The sequence below is a fragment of the Ovis aries genome, chromosome 7 (genome assembly GCF_016772045.2).
Source record: "Ovis aries strain OAR_USU_Benz2616 breed Rambouillet chromosome 7, ARS-UI_Ramb_v3.0, whole genome shotgun sequence".
Classification (NCBI taxonomy): Eukaryota; Metazoa; Chordata; class Mammalia; order Artiodactyla; family Bovidae; genus Ovis; species Ovis aries.
In genome coordinates, this window is record NC_056060.1 from 1,619,632 (window position 1) to 1,639,042 (window position 19,411).

The 19,411-nt window shown below is 39.3% G+C and overlaps 1 protein-coding gene across 8 annotated transcripts in view; it reads left to right on the forward strand.

Annotated features, from left to right (window-relative positions):
- EPB41L4A (erythrocyte membrane protein band 4.1 like 4A) overlaps window positions 1–19,411 on the forward strand; it is a 287,090-nt gene that overhangs the window by 164,303 nt on the left and 103,376 nt on the right. For all 8 annotated transcript variants that reach the window (XM_060418719.1, XM_027971446.3, XM_060418721.1 and 5 more), the window contains exons 5-9: window positions 7,713–7,810; window positions 8,981–9,101; window positions 11,538–11,625; window positions 13,883–13,971; window positions 14,553–14,616. In XM_060418719.1, coding sequence (XP_060274702.1) covers window positions 7,713–7,810; window positions 8,981–9,101; window positions 11,538–11,625; window positions 13,883–13,971; window positions 14,553–14,616 — 460 coding nt within the window. The remainder of the gene's footprint in view (window positions 1–7,712; window positions 7,811–8,980; window positions 9,102–11,537; window positions 11,626–13,882; window positions 13,972–14,552; window positions 14,617–19,411) is intronic.

A 19,411-nucleotide genomic window follows, 5' to 3' on the forward strand; every position in this document is an offset into this window, starting at 1 on the left:
TTTCACTTTTCACTTTCATGCTTTGGAGAAGGAAATGGCAACCCACTCCAGTGTTCTTGCCTAGAGAATCCCAGGGATAGGGGATCCTGGTGGGCTGAGGTCTACGGGGTCGCACAGAGTCAGACACGACTGAAGTGACTTAGCAACAGAACTTGGCAGCAGCAGCAGAGATTGACATTAAGCTTGTCAGTTTATTATTATTATTATATCTGGTAATCCATATTCTTCTCTTTGTGAAGGCTAGTGTGTTTTAGCTTTTTTATGGGTTGAGTGACCTTCAGTTAAACATTCACTTCCGGGGTCCCTGTCTCCTTCTAAGTGAAGATAATGATCCTCAACACATTAGATTTGAGGTTTGGATCACATTCCAGTATGGATGCAGAAGAAATTTGTGACCTTTAAAACAGTGTCAGACTTTATTTTGGGGGGCTCCAAAATCACTGTAGATGGTGATTGCAGCCATGAAATTAAAAGACGCTTACTTCTTGGAAGAAAAGTTATGACCAACCTAGATAGTATATTCAAAAGCAGAGATATTACTTTGCCGACTAAGGTCCGTCTAGTCAAGGCTATGGTTTTTCCTGTGGTCGTGTATGGATGTGAGAGTTGGAGTGTGAAGAAAGCTGAGCACTGAAGAATTGATGCTTTTGAACTGTGGTAATGGAGAAGACTCTTGAGAGTCCCTTGAACTGCAAGGAGATCCAGCCAATCCATTCTGAAGGAGATCAGCCCTGGGATTTCTTTGGAAGGAATGATGCTAAAGCTGAAACTCCAGTAGTTTGGCCACCTCATGTGAAGAGTTGACTCATTGGAAAAGACTCTGATGCTGGGAGGGATTGGGGGCAGGAGGAGAAGGGGACGACAGAGGATGAGATGGCTGGATGGCATCATGGACTCAATGGCTGTGAGTCTGAGTGAACTCCGGGAGCTGGTGGTGGACAGGGAGGCCTGGCGTGCTGCGATTCATGGGGTCGCAAGGAGTCAGACAGGACTGAGCGACTGAACTGAACTGAAATATAAGGTGATATTACAACTCTTTGCTCTTGTATTTTTATCATCAGTTTTAAGCTGCAAAAATGTTATTCCCAGTCTTTGCCATATTCCCTTGATAGTCAGTGGGCGTGTCTCCTGTTTTTCTTTTTCTTAAGCCATGCATGCTGTTTCCCCCTCCGCCCTCATGTTTACTATTATGTTGTTATTTGAACCTTCCCCTCTGTCCAGCACATTGTTTTATACAAATGAGTAGGCTTTATTGGATTCAGAGGACAGTCCTCCTGTGCAGGCAGCAAACCTCTTCTCTCAGGTTTCTTGGTGTCACGTTCAGCTGGCACCAGAAATCAGGCTTGTACTTGTCCCCGCATCTTTCAGTTTACTCAGCAGGGTCTTAAGTCATGGGAAGGTCTGCTTCCAGCTGTACTGGTATTCTTCAAGCTTATTTTTGGTTGTCTTTGGCCCCAGAAATCTCAGAACCTCCTGTTTGGACTCCTGAAAGAATGGTTTCTTTCTGCCTCTTCTTTAAGCACGTCTCCTTTGCCTGTTCTTCTCATCCCTGATACTTGCTGAATCACTGATGGTCCTTAGCAGCTTGTACATCCGGGGTGTCAAGTCAGCCCTTTTCTATGAACATCACGGAAACAGAAAACGGCGATGCCAATGTTTCAAGTCCTTCTCCGTGTTGCACTGGTTGTGCTCTTGTCATGAGGGAGGTTGGGGTGAAAGATGGAGGGCCCCCCTCTCCTGGGGCTCTTAATCTCACTGGGGTGACAGCGCATATACACTAGTGAAGTGAAGTCGCTCAGTTGGGTCCGACTCTCTGCAGCCCCATGGACTGTAGCCTACCAGTCTCCTCAGTCCATGGAAGTTTCAAGGCAAGAGTGCTGGAGTGGGGTGCCATTTCCTTCTCCATATACACTAGTACAGTGATTTATATTAAAAGATAACAAGTAACTGCTTTATGCAGACACTGCTTTGTATCAGAATATGTTCTGGATCAGCGTTTTTTTTCCAGTAAGAGTATAATATAACATGGGTCATCATATAATTTGCTGTTCGAACCCTAACACTTGGAGCATGATGAGAAAAGTTCTTAATAGTAGAGGATGTATAACAGGCTTAAGCTAAAACTGTCCTAGGCAAAATGGGATTTATCTGGTTAAAACCAGAGATAAACAAGGACTCAAGCATCTAATCATAGCCTTAATCAGAATGATGTAGAAGGGAAGACCTAGCAACTCTAAATCTGTAATTTAAATAAAGTGAAGTGAAAGAGAAAGTCGGTGTCTGACTCTTTGTGACCCCATGGACTATACATACAGTCCATGGAATTCTCCAGGCCAGAATACTGGAGTGGGTAGCCTTTTTCTTCTCCAGTGGATCTTCCAAACCCCAGGGATCAAACCCAGGTCTCCTGCATTGCAGGCAGATACTTTAAATAAATAAAATATTATATTGTACACTAAGTCTCATAAATGGACAAAATTAGTTATGTATATTAAAAATAAGCCTTGAGATAAGATAAAGTGTTTAACATATAAAAATATGATTTTGCTGTATTAGAGGTTTCTCTTGTATAAAACTAATGTGATGCTTGCCATGATAGAGATTAATGAAATTATTAGTTAAAAATAGTTTACTTGTCTTCTTTGATTTTAGTGAATTTTAAAAAAGTAAAATGGTTTAAAGATCTCCAGTATCTTTAAAAGACATGCTATCCAGGGAAGTTTGAATAGATGTCCTTTTTTTTTTTTTTTTCATAAGTTTCCCAGAGACAACAAAGGATGCTAGTTTGTCCCCGTTTTCATCCATCTGTCTCTCTGTTCATTCTTATATCCATCAAGTCAACAGGTATTTACTGTGTACTTGTTGTGTGCTGAGCCTGAGATACTAGAAATATAGTCATCGGTGGGATCTGGTTTCTTCTCCTTTTTACCTGCTTGTTTTTCTCTCTGTCTAAGTTCTTTGTTTTCTCATCTTTGGTTCTCTTTCCATTTCTCTCTGAAGCAAAGTCTATAGAGTTAGGCCCCTAAATTTATTTGGCAAAAGATTTTTATTGTTCAATCAAATGTTGTAAAAGTCTTAGTAGAGCAAGACAAATATGCATCTATGACCCATTTACTAAAAAAAAAAAAAAAAATACGCACCTCGGGAAAAGAGATTCCAAGTTAGCAATTGAGGAAGCGAGTGAAGCTAACACAAGTTTCCAGTAACCTGTACTAATTCTGGTTAAATATCTCTATATTTTTGCATTTCAGTTCTGCTAATGTTACTTTACTCTGCTTTTCTCCTCTTCAAGAGGAACCCAGATGATTATAACAAAGTGGATTTAATGCCTAAGATGAGCATTCAGGGAATGGAAAGTGTTTAAGTGGGGCTGGAAAAGTGATTGCAAGTTAGGGAGTGGGAGTTCAGTTCAGTTCAGTTCAGTTGCTCAGTCGTGTCCGGTCCTTTGTGACCTGATGAATCGCAGCACGCCAGGCCTCCCTGTCCATCACCAACTCCCGGAGTTCACTCAGCCTCACGTCCATCGAGTCCATGATGCCATCCAGCCATCTCATCCTCTGTCGTCCTTGCCCCCAATCCCTCCCAGCATCACAGTCTTTGCCAATGAATTAACTCTGCATGAGGTGGCCAAAATACTGGAGTTTCAGCTTTAGCATCATTCCTTCCAAAGAAATCCCAGGGTTGATCTCCTTCAGAATGGACTGGTTGGATCTCCTTGCAGTCCAAGGGACTCTCAAGAGTCTTCTCCAACACCACAGTTCAAAAGCATCAATTCTTTGGCACTCAGCCTTCTTCACACACCAACTCTCACATCCATACATGACCACAGGAAAAACCATAGCCTTGACTAGACGGACCTTAGTCGGCAAAGTAATGTCTCTGCTTTTGAATATGCTATCTAGGTTGGTCATAACTTTTCTTCTGAGAAGTAAGTGTCTTTTAATTTCATGGCTGCAGTCACCATCTGCAGTGATTTTGGAGCCCCCCAAAATAAAGTCTGACACTGTTTCCACTGTTTCCCCACCTATTTCCCATGAAGTGATGGGACCAGATGCCATAATCTTAGTTTTCTGAATGTTGAGCTTAAGCCAACTTTTTCACTTATTGCAAGTTAGGCAGTGGGGGTAGTCATTAGTTAATGGCAAGAAATTTGGCTCAAGGAGTAAGTAAAAGTCTTATAAGCTATCTTAGGGATCTTGAACTTTATCCTGAAGGCTTAGGGAAATCTCTTAAGTTTTGTTTGTTTTGTTTGTTTCTTTCTTTTTTTTTTTTTTGTAAAACAAGGGAGTAACATTATCCCATTTACTTCTTGGAAAGGTTGTTTGTAAGAGAGATAAGTATGATTAGTGACAGGGTTGTGAAAGTTTTAGAACTCTCCTGGTTAGTTACCCAGACTAGGAGATGGTGAAAAGTATATAGACTCCAAAAAACAGATTTTGTGATTGAACGTGGGTGCCACAGATTACACATTGCTATCGGTTTCCATTACCTAAGAACTGTGGTGATATTACTGAGCGGTGGGGAAACTGCAGGGTGTTAAGCAGATTTCCACTTAAGCCTGTGGGTACAAATTTGATCAAATCCTTTACAATTATGCAGTGGAATTGTGAAATAGATTCAAGGGATTAGATAAACAGAGTGCCTGAAGAACTATGGAGGGAGGTTCATAATATTGTACAGGAGACAGGGATCAAGACCATCCCCAAGAAAAACAAATGCAAATAGGCAAAATGGTTGTCTGGGGAGGCCTTACAAAGAGCTGTGAAAAGAAGAGAAATGAAAGGCAGAGGAGAAAAGGAAAGATATACCCATCTGAATGCAGTTTCAAAGAATAGCACGGAGAGATAAGAAAGCCTTCCTCGGTGATAAATGCAAAGAAACAGGAAAACAATAGAATGGGAAAGACTAGAGATCTCTTCAAGAAAATTAGAGATACCAAGGGAACATTTCATGCAAACATGGTTTCAATAAAGGACAGAAATGGTATGGACCTAACAGAAGCAGATATTAAGAAGGGGTGGCAGGAACACAGAAGTACTATACAAAAAGGATCTTCATGACCCAGATAATCATGATGGTGTGATCACTCACCTAGAGCCAGACATCCTGGATTGGGAAGTCAAGTGAGCCTTAGGAAGCATCACTAGGAACAAAGCTAGTGGAGGTGATGGAATTCCAACTGAGCTATTTGAAATCCTACATGATGCTGTAAAAGTGCTGCACTCAATGTATCAGCAAATTTGGAAAACTCAGCAGTGGTCACAGGACTGGAAAAGGTCAGTTTTCATTCCAGTCACAAGGAAAGGCAATGCCAAAGAATGCTCAAACTACTGCACAATTGCACTCATCTCACACGCTAGTAAAATAAAGCTCAAAATTCTCCAGACCAGGTTTTAACAATACATGAACCGTGAACTTCAGGTATTCAAGCTGGTTTTCGAAAAGGCAGAGGAACCAGAGATCAAATTGCCAACATCTGCTGAATCATCGAAAAAGCAAGAGTTCCAGAAAAACATCTATTTCTGCTTTAGACTATGCCAAAGCCTTTGGCTGTGTGGATCACCACAAACTGTGGAAAATTCTCAAAGAGATGGGAATACCAGACCACCTGACTTGCCTTCTGAGAAACCTATATGCAGGTCAGGAAGCAACAGTTAGAACTGGACATGGAACAACAGACTGGTTCCAAATAGGAAAAGGAGTACATCAAGGCTGTATATTGTCACCCTGCTTATTTAACTTCTATGCAGAGTACATCATGAGAAATGCTGGACTGGAAGAAGCACAAGCTGGAATCAAGATTGCCGGGAGAAATCTCAATAACCTCAGATATGCAGATGACACCACCCTTATGGCAGAAAGTGAAGAGAAACTAAAGAGCCTCTTGATGAAAGTGAAAGAGGAGAGTGAAAAAGTTGGCTTAAAGCTCAACATTCAGAAAATTAAGATCATGGCATCTGGTCCCATCACTTCATGGGAAATAGATGGGGAAACAATGGAAAAAGTGTCAGACTTTATTTTTTTGGGCTCCAAAATCACTGCAGATGGTGACTGCAGCCACAAAATTAAGATGCTTGTTCCTTGGAAGAAAAGCTATATCCAACCTAGACAGCATATTAAAAAGCAGAGATATTACTTGGCCAACAAAGATCTGTCTAGACAAAGCTATGGTGTTTCCAGTAGTCATGTATGGATGTGAGAGTTGGAGTATAAAGAAAGCTGAGCACCGAAGAATTGATGCTTTTGAACTGTGGTGTTGGAGAAGACTCTTGAGGGTCCCTTGGACTGGAAGAAGATCCAACCAGTCCATCTTAAAGGAAATCAGTCCTGAATATTCATTGGAAGGACTGATGCTGAAGCTGAAACTCCAATACTTTGGCCACCTGATGTGAAGAGCTGACTCATTTAAAAAGACCTTGATGCTGAGAAAGACTGAAGGCAGGAGGAAAAGGGGATGACAGAGGATGAGATGGTTGGATGGCATCACCGACCCAATGGACATGAGTTTGAGTAATCTCTGGGAGTTGGTGATGGACAGGGAGGCGTGGTGTGCTGCAGTCCATTGGGGTGCAAAGAGTCGGACATGACTGAGCAACTGAATCGAACTTCTCGATATTATCAGAGTAGCATTTAAAATTCTCTCTCTAAAAACTTTATTGTGAGCATTCGGTACAGAAATATGACAACTGACTTTTATAGTTAATTTCCTGCGCTTTCTCCTTGTCCTTCCCAATGACAGCAGGAATCGCCTTGCAAAGAGAGAGATCACAAAAGACAGCCTAAAGTGAGAGAGAGAGTGAGAGAGAGAGAGTGAGTGAGTGGTGGTGACCGGGGATGGCATTGACTGTTCATTGTATTGTTTCATAAACTTTTCGCATTCGTCACCCACTGGCAGAAAGCCTGAATGGAAGGAGAAGGGGGAAACCGAAGCTTACGATTGCATAGCATCCCGATTTAGAGAGCCTGGGGTCATAATTGCTACTGCGTTGCAGTTCTAGTTCTGCTACATAACTAATTGTGAGATCTTGGACAAATTTTTTTCATCTCTTTGTGTCTGTTAACTTGTTCATCTGCAAATTGGAGGTAAAAATGGTACTAACCTCATTTTATAATTTTCCGTTGCTATATGCGCCACTGTTATTATAAAAAGTTTTCTTTCAGCAGATGGAATGAGCAAAGCCTCAGGTAATGGGCAACATCTTAATAAATGTGGGGACTGATGGAATTATAATGACCTTTCTGTCCTGTATCCATGATTTTAGACTCTGTAGGGCGCACATAGCTTATTGAGTGTGTCCTTGTAATATGTCCATTCTAAGGAGAACATGTCACGGCAGTGGCAGTGATGAGAATGGTAAGAATAGCTTGTATGTAACGTCTGTATCCACCTGATGAGGTATGGATACTTCCTGGTCTCACTTTTACTATTGCGGAGCCTGGTTGTTACATGAAATAGCCACTCAAGGCAAACAGCTAGTGAGTCCTGGAGCTGGGATGCAATCCAGCTGGTTGAACTTGAGACCCTTCACTCCTTAGTCACTGCCCTGATTGCCTCTGCAGTGTGTTTAAATAGTCCCTGTTCCCTCAACAGCCCCCTCACGAAAGAGCGAAAGTCGGCTTCATTTTCGTTAAAGGCGACAGGTTTCAGGGTCTGAACATTCAGCTGACAGTAGTGGAAGAGATCATTAATCTCTCCTCTGTTTTTCTTTTAGGTATCAGTTTTTCTTGCAGGTGAAGCAAGATGTCCTTCAGGGCCGGCTGCCCTGCCCCATTAACACTGCTGCTCAACTGGGAGCCTATGCCATCCAGGGTAGGTTTCACTTAAGCAGACTTGCTTCAGAGGTCTTGAGGAGGAGGTTTGAATTTTTCTTTTTAAGCAAGTTTATAAATAAATGACATTTTGCTAAAAAGAAATTGAATTTAGTTAGAATTCCGGTTTTAATCAACATGCCTTCAGAAGAGGTGAAAATGAAGCTGGTTACATATCCCTGATAGGAGGTCCCATGGAGTTTTAGTCGTGGGAGTGGCATTGATTCTTGACTCAGTGGAGAGTCTGAAAATCTGTTCTGTTCTACATTCTGCCTAAGTTGATCGATCCCTCGTAGCTGCTGGGTCTCAGAGATCCCATTGATTCCAAGTGGCTGCTGTGAAGACTCCACATGGGCAGGTGCCATCACCAGTTTAATTTGTTGCCTGCAGTCAACACCGCTTGTCCATTAGCTCTTGGCATCAATATGGCCACCATATTGAGGGAGCAGCTCCAGGTGGCACTGTCTTTTTGGAGGCTGAATCTGAGGCTGTCTTGTATTTATAATTACTGAGCCCCTTCAAGGAATCAAGCTAGATATGGGGTGATGAAACAGAATGTTCCTTGCCTGTGTAGTTCTCGCAGACCAGAGATAGTCTAGAAAAAATATTCCCAGAAAAATGCTGTGTAAATGAACTGGGGAACTGGGTTGGGCTTGGAAGCTGGATTAATGTAGGAAGAATTTTTATAAGCATAACATAGTGAATTCTCTGGTTTCATTTTGTTCTTTGTGTAAACTGGAATGGGGTTATGTGCAACATCGTATTATATTTCCATGACCATTATTTGGGGCAAATATGTTTTGAACCACATGCTTTATCTCTTGGTGTCCTTGTCAGAGAGAGGATCTAGCTGTTTTTCACCTCAGGCATTTCCATTATATGTGCTTTAAATTCTATTTACATTGTACTTCATATAAACTGCTAAGAATAAGTTAAATGAAAATAATAGTTATAGTCTCACAGAAAGCAAAAATGTTATGTTTTTTAGATAAGATTTTGTTGATCTCTATATATGCTCATCAGAGTTGTTTGAAACTAAAATTAGTTGCCTTATATAAATTTATTGATAAAGCATTTGAAGAAAATAAGCATGATAGGAATACTTTTATTCCTGTATTTTTAGGTATATTATCCTAAAATGGAAAAAAATAACATTTTCTTTGTGTTTTAGCTGAACTTGGAGATTATGATCCATATAAACATACTGCAGGCTATGTGTCAGAGTACCGATTTGTTCCTGATCAAAAGGAAGAACTTGAAGAAGCTATAGAAAGGATTCATAAGACTCTAATGTAAGAAGCCCGTTTTATGAACACTAGTTAGCATGTTGTACATTAGAGCCTCAGAACTTCATTTTATAACTGGACGTTTATGTTCTTTGACCAACATGTCTCTGTTTCACATACACACACCCCTCCCCTCCCCCACCCTCTGGTAACCACCATTCTAGTCTCTGTTTTTATGAGGTCTCCTTTTTTAATTCCACATACAGGTGATATATTATACAGTATTTGTCTTCATCTGTCTTATGTCACTTAGCATTATGCCCTCACAGTGTATTTATATACTTGAAAATTGCTGAGAGTAGATCTTAAATGTTAGCACAACAAAAATGATAGCCATGCTATGGTGGTGATCATTACACGATGTGTATTTAAATGTGTCAAATCAATATCTTATACACCTTGAACTTACATAATGTTTTATGTCAATTATATCTCAGTAAGGCTGGAGAAAAGAAGAATCCCTCTTTACATCGCATCAGCAATCATCTTATGCTATTGGCGGGCATAAGAAAAGAAAAGTTTCTTATTCTGTGTCTTGAACATTTTTCTTTTTAAAGGTTTTTTTTTTTTTTTTTTACTGCTTATAACACTAAAATGCTCATAGGAAACCCAGACAATTTAAAAAGGAAAAAAATAAGTGTAAAAAAGTAAATCCTAATACTTAAAGTATATTTTTAGTCAGTGGCCTTTCAGATCCCTCTCTATGCATAATTTATTTTGTATGAAAATTTATTTTATATCGAATGTTTGTTTTATGTAGATTTATGTATGTATGAAATGAAATATATAAATGTATTTATGTATGTATGAAATACATAAATGAAATCATTCTGTACATACTCTATTTTACAATTTTGTGTTTTTTTTCAGTCACCAGTACCTCGTGAAATTAATTTTTTTAAACTATGAATGCATTTTATAACCACAAAAGCCTTAATGTATTCTGGATTTGATCTATCTTAAGTATGCAAATTCACAGTTACAAGCAAATCCTTATTCAGTCTTTAGCAATGAATCTGGAGATCATGACACCAGTGTGGCTTTTCAAAGGGTATTATATTAACACCACATGCACTTCAGAGAAATATACACACTCTACAAGTAGGATTTTCAATTAAGACCCGCAGCATTGAAGTTATAATTTAATTATAGTTATTTTGTTAAATTTCCTGTACTGATTAACTTTGCCTTTATTGCCTCTCATGTAACTTTCCCTCTTGAATTTGCTTGGTTTCAGATCTACCATACTTAAGAGAAAAAAATGTAGAATTAATCTGGTCAACAAAAAAATGTTTGCCTAAAGGATTTGTTTCAATGAGTAGCAGCAGAAATTGCAATCAGAGAAACCCGGCTCTCCACCTTGTATTCTAGCCTTGTTCTAGAGTCCTGCATTATAAGGTTTCACTGAAATGAGTGCTGAAAGAAGGCCTGTTACAAAATTATGGAGGGCAGTGTATTTGGCACATTCTGAGAATACTAATTGTGCTAGGAGTTCTCAAGTACCATTATGTTTTGAAATCATCAAGGAACTTTGGCAAAGCACCTTGTCTGCTTTGTGTGATGGCACGGACAGCGTGGTGGTTACTTTTAAGAGGCCAAAGCTCAGTCAGTATTTGGTAGCTTTTTTGTGTCTAATTTGTGGTAAACATTCTTCATAGATTTCAAGAGTATTACATTGCTGGGTTTTCCAGAGTACCATGGCTGAAACATGGGATTGCCTTGAAGTAGTATTTTTTAATATTAAAAAACTCCTTTTGTTAACCATTAAAAATCTCTCTCTTTCTCACTCTCTCTCTCTCTCTGACGCACATACACACACAGAGCTCCACTTCTCTGTGGAGATTATTGGCAGACGCTTATCCTCGTTAGGAATGAGTGCTGTTTTCTGTATATTATCACTGATGAAGAGTTGGGGAAGACTTTAAGAAAAGTGACAAGCGTTTTGTATTAAGAAAGTGATGGATACTTTCGCAGTTTCTGAAGAAGTGCACATGTGCTGTTGAGCCCAGTTGGCTGTTGAGGAGCCCACTCTCTTTCCTCCCACCACAGCTCTCCTCCGTTTACTTCCCAGTGGAGAGCTGCTGGAGCATAGAGACATTTTACTCTTTGCCAAGGGGTGTGCTTTCTAATTTAAGTGCTTATATGCTCAATAATCTCTTTGGGGTTTCTGAAACTGAGACTTTTTAATATGTGTGGAGCTATTGGAATTGGCTATAATGAGCAAAACTAGATTTGGTAAATGAAACTTACAAGTATCACCTCAGAATATGAAATTTTGTCACCAGGAAGGCAGGAGGCTTCTTGAAATATGAAGGCTTAAGTTTGCATTAGCACAAAGGATTATTTATTTTTCCAGTGAATATAGTGAAAATGGTCTATACTCCCTGTGAGCGCAGTAGATGTAAGTAAAGTACGGCTGTTTTGTTCTTATGCTGCGTGCAGGGGTCAGGCTCCTTCTGAAGCAGAGCTGAATTACTTGAGGACTGCCAAATCCCTGGAGATGTATGGTGTTGACCTCCATCCTGTCTATGTGAGTAACATTTAATTAACACAGAATATTTTAAGCTGATGACATTTTCTTAGAAAGTCACTGAAACTCCCAAAGGAAAGCAGCAGTCCTATTGTTTAGTGAGCAGATGATACTTTTTCATCTGTGTTTTTGAACATAAAGAATCTTTTGCGTCATTTAAATCCTAATGAGTTTTGCATAAAAGTCTGTGATTGTATTTCCGTGTGTAGAAAACAATTAACTGGCTTGAAAACATAATCTGGATAATAATTCCAGAGGGGTAAGCTAAAGGTCAAAATGGTTTTAAATTAGTTTATAATTGATTATATTAGAAAACAGGAAGATTTTCCAAAAAAGAGTTTATGGCTGAAAAGAATTCATAAAATCACCTGCATGGCAAAGTAGACTTTCGGCAACAGTACATGTATAAGTGTTGGTGGGTCTATGTTGGGTGTGCAGGTGTTACCAATATTAGGGTTACTGCCTACTGCAGTATTGCCATTGCGTAAGTAGGAACATTGTTGCAGACTTTCCTCAGTGGATGACGGAAGCTTTCTGAATAGGATCAGTGGACACGGACACTGAATCTGCACTGAATTTTCTAGATCAGGTCTTCAACTTTGAGACACTTTTCTAAGGTTACCAGTTGGTTCTTCTATGCCCATGAGACTGGAATGTCATTGTCTGGTTTTGTGAGTTTTGTTAGCAGTAAACAAATTTGATTATTTGAGAAAGTGGATCAGATGTTTTATTTACATGACATGAGCTGCTAAAGAGTGTATGTAGATTGAATGCTTGTCAATTGAATTATGGAGTCAGAACTCAGTTTTTAAGAAATCCTGATATACTTGCTGTAACACAGGCACTAACTGATGTGTTCAGTTTGTAATATGCCTTTTGCTCATAAGAGTCTCAGTTCAGTTCAGTCGCTCACTTGTGTCCAACGTAAGAGTCTCAGAGTTTCCCAAAACAAATCATCTCATATTATTTGTAAAGAACTAGAGGCATCCTTGCGTATACTGTTAATGTGGCAATGAAAATTACATATTTGGTAGAAGTAGTTGTTCCCTGATAAATTATAATCTAATATCATTAAACCATTAAATGCTCCATCCTACTGTCCTTTAAAACTACTTATAAAACTTTGTGGAATAGTTCTCTTTTTCTCTTCTTGCCACATTAATCTTGTTAGATTTTCAGTTTTTTAAAAAGTATATTTTATAGGAAATGTATAAAGAGGGTCTTATGTAAAATACCTCTATGTTTATGTAATGTTTATCCTAATTCAAAAAATGCATTTTTTGTGGGAGGTGGAAATTTATGCCAAATTAATCAGATTCATTAGTATCTTCCATACTTTGCGTTAAAATTGAATTTTTAGAACTAAGAATAGGCTACAGCTGATTTTCTTTGAAAATATATTTATCTTATGTTCCTTGGGAATTTGGCTTTGCAGGCTGTTATTTGGCCTTAGAATAGAAAAAAGAAAAAAATGAATACAAACTCAATTTCCTGTTTGGTATGCACTCCGTGACATTTTCAATCCAGAATCCCATTTTCTTAATTGGGATTTGTTATTGTCCAGAAATGAAAGGCTTCCAGTCTTTGCCAGAAGAGATCGTATTTTACAAGTTTTGAGCAGTCTTAAGGCACAAATGAAAATAGAAAGGTGTATGCTGGAGACCTCAGAAAATCATGCAGGTGGCTGACTGAGGATTCTGGGGAGGATGGTGGTGAACCAGGCCTCATGATTGTCCAGATCGGAGAGTAAGATAAGTGATCTTGAAAAGGGCCCTTGAGGGCAGCCAGTGGTTGTCAGTTCTTGGCTGCTCAGGAGAATCACCTGGAACATTTATGTTTTTGTTACCTGGATTCCATCATTACAGATTCCCATTTAACCTATTTTGATGGTACCCAGGAAAGAGCATTTTAAGGTCCATGGGGGATTCTAGTTAATATGCAGCTAGGGTTGAACACGACTATAGAAGCAACATGGAGTGAGTCAGTCAGTGGCCTGATTGGTAGGTGGTCCAGGTTCTTTTAATGAACTGAGGTGACCAGTTAGAATGCACTAAGAACAGTTTTCTTAAAAACTTCGGGAAAAAATGAGCAGCAAGTTAGCTACCATGATAGCTTAACTAGCTTTCTAAGCTGATGTCTTTGAAAGACCAGATCCAGTATTTATGCAACAGACAATGTGCATATGGCTAATTACAGTTTGACAGAGAGTTTTCACATGAATAAATTTGTGGTTACAAGCATATGTTTGTTTTTGCAGGGAGAAAACAAATCTGAGTATTTTTTAGGATTAACTCCGGTCGGTGTTGTCGTCTATAAGAATAAAAAACAAGTGGGAAAGTATTTCTGGTAAGTTTAACTTGAGGGCAGAATTGGTATTAAAGTTGTGCACTACATGTATGGGGCTTATGGAACTTGAATGTCATTGAAAGTGTTGGGAAAAAGCGAACAGACATTTCCAGTGGTTGATAATAAATGAGTGAAAGTGGGTATGAGTTTTCTGCTAGTTCATCTCGGTGTATATGTTCTCTGTAAATTTGAGGTATTTTGATTCTAGACTCTCTCGTCCATGGAGGCTGTATATAGTAGGATTTCCTATCCATTCCAGTGTGTGTGGTGAGCTGTGGGCCCAGGACTGCTCTGAGTTCTGACTCTAAATGAGGAAGGATCTGAGAGAGATTGGGGCGCCCACAGCACTACACTGTATCTGGAAAGGCTGTACTGCCAGGGCCTGGGGATGCCAAGCTCGTCTGCATTCACTGGAGAAGCCCAGGAGAGTGAGAAGGGAGTGAGTTGAGGAAGGTGTCCAGAGCAGTAGCAACCTATGAAGGAGCCAGTAGGAGCCATCTATTTTCCCACTGGATACTTCTCTGAATTTCTGATTAATTCTTACAAGCAGCAGTAGCACCACCATCTGCTTTGTTTTTCAGGCCTCGGATTACAAAGGTTCACTTCAAGGAGACCCAGTTTGAACTCAGAGTACTGGGAAAAGACGTAAGTTTGTGTTTAGTGCGTAGCTTCCCTGAGACGGGAAGCCTTGTCTGCTCATTGATAGCTTAGAAGACCTAGTAAAGTAAAACTGCCATGTTTTCTTCAGCTGCAGCCACATGGAACCAGGTTAATTGACTCAGATAAACAACTCCTTTTCAAGGAAGGGAAGGGGAAGTGAGTATAAATGAATGAGTTGGTAATGGAGAAATGTCACTTCAGTTTTAACAAAGGGGGAAAAATAACATTTCTTGGGCACAGGAGAGAATAGGAGGTGATTATCATTATTAGTTTTTTAGTACTGTCTGTGAAGGTAAGATTCATGTAATTAGAAGGGTGCAGCTTTCATGCAGGACAAAACATGTCCTAACTTTGTCTCAAAGTCAATTGAACAATCTACAGGAAGTCACACTTCTGTTCTTTCCCTAGTTGAGCATGGTAGGTAAACCAGACGAGAAACTCTGGATGCTTTCAAGGGAGTGCAAGCCAAGGGTGCAGAAATGCTGACCGTCCTGCTGCAGCTTGGCAGCGACCTCCAGGACTGCTTGGGTAGTAGGCACAGGATTTGTTAGAGCCTCAGGGTGCTCTCGTGCTTTGACGAGTAGTTTTAGGGAAACCAGGCAAAAGAAGACAAGAATACAAAAGCTTCCTTTTAATCTCCCTGTGAAAGTAATGCTTCCTTGAAGTGCTGTCACTATAATTCATGTTTATGGGATACACAGGTGAAAATAAGACGTAGGCGAATCCACCCTTCTGTCTCTTTAATACTAACTTTTTGCAGAACAGAATGTAAGTGAATGGTCTTGAGTTGACTTTCTAGTGAGGTAGTTGTAGAAAGAGGTAAAACCAATCCGATGATGCAGCCACGAACTAAGACAGGAGGAAAAGTGGCTGCAACCACAGTTGGAACATAATATCCGGCTCAGTGTCCGACATGCAGCAGGTGCTCAGTAAGCACTTGGCGCCTGATCCGTGAACTGATGTACTGGGGTGGTGGGCTGCCAAAGCAGAGAACTTGGCACTACCATTTGTTCTTCTAGAAAAAAATGCAGTGAACCCTCCCAGAATTCTGTGACGTGCCATCAGAGTGTTTAGTGAGAATGTGATAGTAGGGGTTCCCTGGCAGTCCAGAGGTTAGAACTCCACACTTCCAACTGCTAGGGCCCGTGTCCAGTCCCTGGTCGGGGGATCTACGATTAAGACCTCACAAACTCCGTGGCCTTGAGAGGGAAAAACAAAAGAAAACATGATAATAAAATGGTAAGACTTTCATGGAAACATTACTATTATTCAAAGTCATTTTCCCATTGAGACCTAACTTATTTTTGTGAATGAGGTCCTTTGGTGAGCTCTTTGTTCATTATTACTACACTGCCTTAAAAGGCCGTCTGCTGCCTTGAGATAAATGTTTGGTAAAGTTGCAGCTAACTTGAACTTTCAATTTCTTACATTTCTTCATTATTAGGTAAAAACAACAATAAAATTGATGTCATTGTGTGATTTTTTATTTTTTTAATGGCAGTCTCCGGGGGTGGTCTGGTTTCCTACACACACAGCTCCCTCCCTGTGCCCTGGCATTTCTGAGAAAGCTTGACCGTTCATCGGTGTGCATCCTGAGGCACCGTGTGCTCCTGGCTCTTTAGTGGCTGTGGTCTTTAGTAAGGTGACAGAGCAGGTCACATTTAACTCATGCTTGCATCAACGGGATTTAAATTTTTGTTTTACGCATGAAAAGATGCTCAACATCACTCATTATCAGAGAAATGTAAATCAAAACCGCAATGAGGTACCATCTCACCCTGGTGAGAATGGCTGCTATCAAAAAGTCTACAAACAATAAATGCTGGAGTGGGTGTGGAGAAAAGGGAACCCTCTTACACTGTTGGTGGGAATGCAAACTAGTACAGCCACTATGGAGAACAGTGTGGAGATTCCTTAAAAAATTGGAACTAGAACTGCCATACGACCCAGCCTACACACTGAAGAAACCAGAATTGAAAGAGACACATGTACCCCAATGTTCATCACAGCACTGTTTACAATAGCTAGGACATGGAAGCAACCTAGATGTCCATCAGCAGATGAATGGATAAGAAATCTGTGGTACATATACACAATGAAATATTACACAGCTATTAAAAAGAATGCATTTGAATCAGTTCTAATGAGGTGGATGAAACTGGAACCTATTATACAGAGTGAAGTAAGTCAGAAAGAAAAACACCAATATGGTATGTTAACACATATATATGGAATTTAGAAAGATGGTAACGATGACCCTATATGTGAGACAGCAAAAGAGACACAGATGTAAAGAATGGACTTTTGGACTCTGGGGGAGAAGGTGAGGGTGGGATGATTTGAGAGAGCCTTGAAACATGTATATTATCATATGTGAAGCAGATCGCCAGTCCAGGTTCGATGCATGAGACAGGGTGCTCAGGGCTTGTTCACTGGGATGACCCTGAGGGATGGGATGGGGAGGGAGGTGGGAGGGGGGTTCAGGATCGGAAACACATGTACTCCCATGGCTGATTCATGTCAATATATGCAAAACCACTAGAATATTGTAAAGTAATTAGCCTCTGATTAAATTTTAAAAAAAGAAAAAATTTTGTTTTATTGAATAATACATTGACCAAAGCACACCATTTCCAGAGTATTCTGGCTTTGCATAATCTTTCTCCTTTCTCTACCAGGGCATCTCTTTATGAGGTGGTGATTTATATGTTAGAATAAAGTTGGTTAATATGGAGGCCTAACTGTTAATCGCAGATTAAGCCCCTGAAACCTATCACCTGGAACAATAATTTACCATCAATTTGAAAAGTGATTAAGGGTCTTACTCTGCTGGTTTTCTGGTTGAATGTTTCAGAGACTTAACTACGTATGTTAAGTGCTGTTAGGGCCAAATTCAGAGATTGAGTTCTCAAAAGAATAGCAATGTCCTATAGATAAAATATTTTCCTGGGGTTGCACTGTGGCACTAATGCTGTCCAATTCCACTTTTAAATATTAACCATGCCCAACATAACACATTGACGTATTTTAATAAGTATTAATAATATTTAATGTGTACTGATGATCTGTCTATATATTGCTTTGTAAATAGCAAATAGCTGTCTGTAACTAAGTATTGGTTTTATAAAAGTTTATCCCTCTGACAGGTTCAGAAGCTAATTAGTATAAATACTTTTATGCATTATTTAAGCTTCCTAATAGGTACTGTGGTTTAAAGAAAAATCTTACATGATGATTGTAGAAATCTGGGAGTTACACTGTGAAGAAGAAAATTTAAATTATCTAGTACTTTAGATCAAAGGAAGTGATTATGATGATTACTTTGGTACACTGTCTCGGACTTTTTCCCTGTTGGAGTGAGCATTTAATATATGTGTATAGACATGCATATATATCTCATCTCCAGGTGGTTTTGTACACAGTTTTTATTCTTCATAGCATATCACAAATATTTCTCCTTTTATTGTATAGATTCATATTGTGCCTGCATAGTATTTGGTTATGTATTTTTTCTTAATGTTGCAGTTAGCATTTTTTTCCTCTTCTTATATCTCATAACTTGTTTTTGCTGATAGAGGTAAAAGCTGTGGAATTTTATGTTTATTTCAAATATGAGTGTTTTGTTGAATTCTTTTGTTCTAGCCAGGAGTTTTAATTTGATACTTATACATTTTATAGCTGTATAGTTATATCAGTCACAGGTAAAAATGTTTATACTCTTGTTTCTGTTATTTAATAAACTTTTGTAATTTTATAGTATTGGTCACAACTTCTAGAAGAGTGTCAAGTGATCTAGCCATATAAAGAATTCTTGGTTGGTTTTTTATTTTATTTCTTTTTATTTTTTGTGTTTAACTCTTTAATGAACTGTCACAGCAGCTAAAGCGTTTTACATTTCCATCTAGCAGAGCTCCAAGTTTTTCATATGCTCATTCACACTTGTGATTTTCTACTTTTTTGATTGAACTGTCCCAGTGGTTGTGAGGTGGTGTCTCACTGTGATTTTGATTTGCAAATAAATGTTATTTTTAAGTAATATAGAAAATCAAAATCAATGGAAACAAAACCCCATGATGAACAAAATATCAGAATCTTAATAAAAACAGGATTCTGCATTTGTTTACTCATTTCACTCACCTCACTGTTTTCTGTTTATTGGTTTGTTTTGTTTTTTGTTTCGGCTTTTTTGGGGGGTGTCACACTATCCCGTTTGTGGGGTCTTCGTTTTCCCACCAAGATCTAACCTGGGCTCACCGCAGTGAAAGTGCAGAATCTTAACCACTGGATCATGGGGGAATTCCTACTTCTCCGTATTTTATTCTATTTTTTAAAATATAAATTTATTTATTTTAATTGGAGGATAATTACTTTACAGTATTGTACTGGTTTTGCCATACATTGACATGAATCTTGCATGGGTGTACATGTGTCCCCGATCCTGAATCCCCCTCCCTCTTCCCTCCCCATCCCATCCCTCTGGGTCATCCCAGTGCACCAGCCCCGAGCATTCTGTATCATGCATCAAACCTGGACTGGCAATCTGTTTCACATATGGTAATATACATGTTTCAATGCCATTCTCCCAAATCATCCCACCCTCACCCTCCCCCTCAGAGTCCAAAAGACTGTTCTATACATCTGTGTCTCTTTTGCTGTCTCGCATACAGGATTATCATTGCCATCTTTCTAAATTCCATATATATGTGTTAGTATACTGTATTGGTATTTTTCTTTCTGGCTTATTTCACTCTGTATATAGAATAGGCTCCAGTTTCATCCA